The 7,027-nt window shown below is 48.2% G+C and overlaps 1 protein-coding gene across 1 annotated transcript in view; it reads left to right on the top strand.

Moving 5' to 3' along the window:
- Positions 1–4,061: 4,061 nt before the first annotated feature.
- Positions 4,062–7,027, top strand: part of NUP58 (nucleoporin 58) — a 58,156-nt gene continuing 55,190 nt past the window's right edge. Inside the window, exons 1-2 of the mRNA XM_019530164.1 lie at positions 4,062–4,289; positions 5,468–5,607. Coding sequence (XP_019385709.1) covers positions 4,174–4,289; positions 5,468–5,607 — 256 coding nt within the window. The 5' untranslated portion in view covers positions 4,062–4,173. The remainder of the gene's footprint in view (positions 4,290–5,467; positions 5,608–7,027) is intronic.

Genomic DNA, 7,027 nt, shown 5'->3' with positions numbered 1-7,027 from the left:
AGTGTAGGAGTTTCTTCTGATGATCATCACAGTACTTTGGGGGGAAACCTATGCTCCACTGCATATTCTGTGAAAGTCCAGGGATTTTCAAGCAGAAGTGAACTACCAAAAATCACCCACAAGGTACTGTTTCATGAAAAGCCCCCAACTGAAATCCTGCTGTTCTATTCAGTTGAGCCAGGGCAACATGTCTCAGAATTCCTTCGTAGGGGTTTTCACTACTTCATTCGCAAAAACCTAGCTCAGCAACTAAACACATCAGCAACACTATGGTTGAAAATTTAACATCAAAGCTTATTACAGTGGAATTTCCTGATTATTACACATGGATTTTCCCTCTGAGAACCTTTATAAAATTGCACTTCAATTTAGCTGAGGTGCATATCTTAATGGTCCGTGGTATAATTCACTCTAGTGAAGTGCACTGTTCTAGATTACGACTACATCCAAACATGGGGATTGCTAACATACCAATCCTAATCCTAGTACAGGAAGGGCTTTAATATGAGGTAAGCATTTATTGTGTTGAGTTGCTGTGTAGTCATTGGTCAACTGAAAGACAATATTTGTGACATCATGACCCCCAGTGGGACAGTCAAATGAATCACAAAAGATGGAAGTGCCTTGAGGCATCATCATATCAACTAGGTTCAGGGAAACCTGAGAAAATGAATAATGCTTAAATGGTCATGGAGAAAACATAGAATTTTTTTTTTAAAGTTAACCGACTCATCTGGTTTTCATCAATAAGGCAGATAAGAACTACCTTCGCCAGTGCTCAAAGTGACTGGTTCACACCAGCTGCCATGGCAAAACAGAGGCGTAATTTGTATCTGGAACTTTTTGGTAGTACGGTCCTTCAGCCTGAAGTCATAAATAGGTAAGAAACTTCATTTCAAACTCCATTGTTGTCAAAAACCTAAAATACATTAAGGGCATTGGGAAAACATCATCATTCCACTTAAAAAACCATGGTATGTTCATATCTTGAATCCTATGTACAATTCTAGTCTCCATATTTCAACAAGGAAGTAATAGAATTAGAAAATGTACAAAGGGCAACCAAAATGATCTGGGGTATGGAGCAGTTGCCATACTAGAAAAGACTAACAAGGCTAGGGCTCTTCAGTTTGGAAAGGAGAAGGCTAAGTGAGGATATGATAGCGAGGTGCTCAACCCCCAGCCCACTGACTGGATCCAGTCTGCATGTCCATGTCATCCAGTCCACAGGGATCCCCATGAGTCCAGAAATTTGGCAGGGGGGACACAGTAGCAGTGTTAATTTCCTCTCCCCCACTATCAAACCCCTGGACCTGGGGGGAGCCCTATAGGACAGATAGTATGGCCCTGTGCACCAGGGTGAGGGACTGCATGGAGGTGATGCGAGGCCCAACCCAGGTGTGCAGGGCTAGGCAAAAGTGGTATGAGGCTGATCAGATGCACAGGGGGCCGACTAAGACAGTGAAGGGCCGCTCCAGGCATGCAGGGACCAGTTGAGGCAACAAAGGACCAATCTGGGCATAGAGGGGCTGGGCCAGCCAAGGCAGTGTGCAGCCAATCCAGGCATACAGGAGTTGGCTGGGGGTGGTACAGGGCTGAGCAGAGGCAGCGCAGGGCCCAATTGGGGCATGGGGCTGGGGCAGCATGGGACCCCATCATGGTGTGTGGGGCTCAAACTGGCTCATGGACTAGCCCCCTACACTGACCTGGCCTGTGGTCTATACAGTCATGAAGGCTGTGGATAGGGAACTGTTATCCACCAAGTCTCAGTATTCTAGAACTGAAGTTAGGAGATGGGTTTAAAGCTAACACAAGAGAAAGTACTTTTTTATGCTGCACATAGTTCATTTGTGGAACTCATTACCACAGGAGGCCATAGAGGAAGATAGTATAGCCAGGTTCAAAAAACGATTAGACAAATTCATTGATGATAAATCTATTAATAGCTAGTAAACAGATCAGTCAGAGATGCATCCTCTGGCACCATCTCTAAACCATTAATGGTGGATGCCAGGGAGGATAATGAACAGGGGATAGATCACTCTAGATATGCCCAATTCAGTGTTCTCCCTGCATAGCACCCACTCCTGCCACTGTCAGATAGACCTATTTTTTGTCAGGAAACATGGGTTTAGGCCCACCACAAAAAACTATAAGCCCTCCTTTAAAAGGGAGGCCACTAAATGCAACAACAGATTTCTCGGGACAAATAAGAAAACTTCCAGGAATTGAAGTGGGGGTTACAGGTTCAAAACAAGGGATCCACTGTTGAAGACAGAATACTAGGCTAGATAAACCATTGACCTGGCCCAGTATGGCACTTTTTATGTTTTTAGATCCCAAAACAGTGTGTAAATATTCAGGGAAACACTATCAAATTTAGATGTTGGACAGTATCTACCTTTGTCCATAGGTAGACTCACTTGCATTCCAATTACAGAGCTTCTCAAAACAGGTGCTTTTGGCACAAAGGAAAGCTCTCAAGCATGTGTATATGAATGTAAATAGAAGCAAATCAAACAACAGCTTAGCACAACAGCCTAAAACACCTGTCTTTGTACCACATGAGGACTTAAAAAATCAAGACCTACATGCTAGTATTTAATTGCTGTTGATAAACAGATGTCTTAGGATTCCATTTTGATATATGTTTAACTTTATATATTGAAGTCAATTTAACTATTTACCTGCAGAAAAACTAAGCACACATTTCTTCTTTCTGGCCCTGAACACATGCATTGCCCCAAGAGGCTATACTTGTTTTATACTACGTAGGGAGATAATCTTAAATTACCTTTAAGTAGCATTTGCATTGGAATTAAGTAGAGTTCTGGCCCCAAATCTGGCCTCTCTACCTTTTAAACATATGATTATTTCAGCCCAAGATAGGTAGTTCTGTATTTCTTTAGTATCTGTTCTCTGGGAGAGAAAAGGACAATTTGGGGGTTTTTGTGGGGTGGGAGGAAAGAGGAGGGATATCTTTTATTGGACCAACTGCCTTGTTGGAATAAAGTTAGACAAGTTTTGGAATGCAAAGCATTCTTCTGGTCTGAAGAGAAGCGAGCACAATGGATATTAAGAGCACCTACACTGCAGCGAGGCTGCTCTGATAGCGCACCAGAGCAGGCTCAATTGAGTATGCTGGAGCATAGTAATAACAAAGCGCTTTGGACAAGCTTTAGTTAAACGCGGGGATGCTGTTACACAAGATGTTCCAGGTGCTTTAACTGGAGCAGCTCTTAGAGCCACTGTAATTAAAGCTGCCCTCCCAGCACATGTATAAACACTGTAAAATTCTTTAGCTTGTGCCTTTCCATTCCAAGTGGTGGATTTTGGTATCTTCTATGTTATAGCATTCTTAGAGTAATATAGCTGCAGGGATTCAGGGGGAGGCAAGAATGTTTAAACTATTTCTGGCAGCAAACATCCTTTTTCTTTGGGTTTTTTTTTTAATGGAGCAATTTCATTGGTTGCGTGGTCTTTCTTTCCATGAGTGGCTTCTGCAATAATTCAATAGCATGGACTTCCCCATATATGTGAGTATATGTATGTGTGCGCACACGTATATGTGCCTATATACACACATAAATGTTTATCTGTATATACGTCCACATATACAAACACACATACATACATGTCTACATATGCATATGCATGTCTGTATGCATCAACACCTACATTTATATCTACGTGTGTATGCATATATATATACACACCCCCACACACGGTGATAGAGTCAGACACTGCACGACTCCGACCAACAACCCTATGCCTGTAAGGAGAGAGCAGCCGCGAGGCCACGACCCAGCCCGGCGCTGCGCCACGGGATCACGCCTAGTTCCCGCGCTGGTTCCAGCGGCTCCCGGCGCAAGCGCAGAAACACTCCCAACAACCGCGATCGGAGGGGCACAAGCACGTAGGGCGGAAGAAGGGCGCACGGCGGGACGTTGGCTCCACCCTCTGCAGCCTCGCGCACTTAGCCGGGTGGCAGGGGAGTGACGCAGTTGGTGCGACTGTAACTGGCCTGACTCTGCTGGTCTTCCGTGGTGCATTGCGGCAGGCGGTACGGGGCGCCGCAGGGGCCATTTTGCGCCGTTCGCGTTGCTACCTCGCGTGGAGCCCGCGTTCGGCAGTAATGCGGCGCTGAGGAGGCCGTGCTTCCCGGCCGCCGCCATGTCCGCTGGCTTCTCCTTCGGGGCCGGCACCTTGGGCTCCGCCACCGCCGCCGCCGCGGGCGCGGGGGGAGGCGGCGGCGGCGGAGGCTTCTCCTTCGGAGCTGCGGCGCCCAGGTACCGCGGGGCAGAGCCAGGGCGGCGGGCGCGGGGCCCGGCCTGGGTTGAGGGGTGCTCGGGCTGGCAGCGGACCGGCGCCGCTTCCTTCAACCCCGCGCTTCTATCCGTGCCTTGAGCCACCCCCTCTTGGCCCCGCTTTGGGGTAGTGCTGGCGTACGGAGATGGGGTAGGAGAGAGGGGCCGTCTGCCGCGGCTGCTCCCCACCCTCCCACGAAGGGACCCTGATAACGGGGCTGCGAGTGGGGTAATCCAGGCTTCGCGTCAGGATGGCATGAAAGTTTCATCCTTCTGAAACAATTGACGTCCCATCTTCTTTCTCCACAGCGAGGGGGGGCGGCCTGGCTAACGAGGGCGGCTGGTTACTTGAGGGGTGGGTTGGGTGCCCCAAACCATGGGAGTTGCTTATTATAAGGATAAACAGCGTCACATCACAATTGGCAATGTTCAGGCTGCTGTTCAAAGATGCAATGTCTGGCATTATATTAATGATGTACTGACCCATTTCCTGCTAACTGGCTTTGGCATCTGGTACTGCAGCTTACATTATGATTCAAATGTCAATTGATACATCGGGAAAAGTACTTGGCCATGTTAGTCTGAAGAAGGCAATTTTATTTCATAATGGCCTTCAGAAATAGAAATGAAAATGCACTTTAAACAAACTTGTATTGCACATCTATAGTTGTCACCCTCAAAACTGAAATTTTAAAACTTTTAAAATCCTCCTGCAGTTAGGTTTAGTGAAATCTATGCGGAGGGGGATTCACAATCATGATAGTATCCCACTGATATTTTGTGATACATAAAACCACTGTCCATAAACTCTCATATTTAATACCAAAGAGAAATCTAATGTATTTGATTTATGTTTATTGAATAAATTGTGAGTGCAGTTTACTGTAGTTACAGTACTGATCTTCCAAAAATGGAAGCCTGCTTTGCAAACTGTCCTAAAATTTTAAGCGTCTACCTCGGTGATGATAAACTGGTAGTTCGTTCACCCCTTCTGATGCCGTTTTATGGAAGTGAAATCTGATAGCATTACCTTACAGTTAAAGTGGAATGTGTTGCGGAGTAAGCATCAAGTAAATAAATAGATGAAATACCTACAGGTGCATACTTGAATTAGGTTGGTCGGAAAAATAATTGTTGCTAATAGTTGGCTAATTTTATAGCTCAACAGGGGGACTTAATTTTGGCACCTTGGGTTCCTCCACTGCTACAGCAACTACATCAGCTCCTTCAGTGGGTTTTGGAAGTGGACTTTTTGGATCAAAACCCTCGACCGGGTTTACACTAGGAGGTACTAATACAGGTAGGAAGTGCATGTTGATTTTATTCTTCAAAAACAAGAGAAACCTACTTTACATAACACTGAGTGCTTTATACAAACTTGCACAAAATACCAGGGCTAACGCATCATAAACAAGGATCTGGGTTTTCTGTTCATGATGGAAAAACTCAGTAAAACCTAGGCTGCCTCTGTGACCCAGTGGGTGGGAGCCCAGCCCCGATCTGCCCTGCTGCGCCGGGTACCACCTACTAGGCTGCAGGGGCCCCAGGGGCAGGGCAGCAGATTGGGGAATCCAAGCCTGGAGTGGGCAGTTTGCACCTCCCCCCTCCCCAACAGGCTGTACTCCTGCTGTGGGCTCCATACTCCACTCCCCACTGGGGTTGTAGCAGCAGCCGGTGTTTAGGTGCTGCTGTGGGGAGCAGGGTGCTGCAGACCTGGGTCCCTGGCCCTGTAGCCCTGGCAGCTGGGGGCCCCCTCCAACAGGGTTGCAGGGGTGAGGGGCTATGGGTGGTGAGTGAGGGGCAATGGCAGGGGCAGGATGCTGGCATATCAGGGCTGCTCAGTGCCACAAAGCAGTTGGGGGCAGGGACAGCCACAGGTGGACTTATGTCCTGGTGAGCTGAGGGGGCAGCGAGAACTCTGATTTTTTTTTTTTTTCCCCCCATGATAAAAAACAAAATCAAATGCCAAAATTCATAGGTATTTAGAATTTATTTTACTATAGTTATTGAGGTACTGGTAGGCTTCTAAATTGCTTTAAAATTGTGGGTAAACAGTGTGGCTGGGGCGGCTCCTTCTAGCTGCAGCCGCCGCTGCTCCCAGCTCTATGGTACCACTGCACGTGCAGCCCCAGCTGAGCAGGCTCAGTGGCAAGCTGCTAGGCAGAAACTGTTGCATGGCACAGGGGGAAAGCAACCCCTTTCCCTCACTGGTGCAGGACAGTTATTGGTGCAGCCACCTGGAGCCTGCACTGCACTGGGCTGCCCTGTGGCTGCTTTGCACTGTCACTGCTGCCCTGCTGGGCAGCCCAGAGGCAGTAGTGGTAGCAGAGCCGCAGGGCAACCTGGTAAGGTCCAGGCTCCAGGCAGGCTCCTGGTAGCGGCGAGGGGGAGGGGCTACTTTTCTCCTGCACTGAGCAACAGTTTCTGCCCAGCAGCCACTGCTGCTAAGCCTGGACAGGTGAGTCCAGAGCAGGCATGGGGCACACCAAGTCAGGGCTGCCTGTGTGGGTCTCTGCAAGTACTACGGGGCTGGAGCCAGCAGTAGTGGTAGCCAGAAGGAGCCATTCCAGCCCCACTGCGTGCCCCACGGCAGGACATGCCACGGCTGGATAGCACCTGAGCCAGGTGAGACCCTGGAACCTGCCTTGGGCTGGACAAAGCCCCTCTGGCCTGTATTTTGCCCACCCCTGATTTGGGAGTATCTGAAGACCCAGACTGAA

The sequence above is a fragment of the Crocodylus porosus genome, unplaced genomic scaffold, assembly GCF_001723895.1.
Source record: "Crocodylus porosus isolate Cpor-Errol unplaced genomic scaffold, CroPor_comp1, whole genome shotgun sequence".
Classification (NCBI taxonomy): domain Eukaryota; kingdom Metazoa; phylum Chordata; order Crocodylia; family Crocodylidae; genus Crocodylus; species Crocodylus porosus.
Note: the sequence above shows the minus strand (reverse complement) of the source record. Positions and strands in the feature narration are given on the sequence as shown.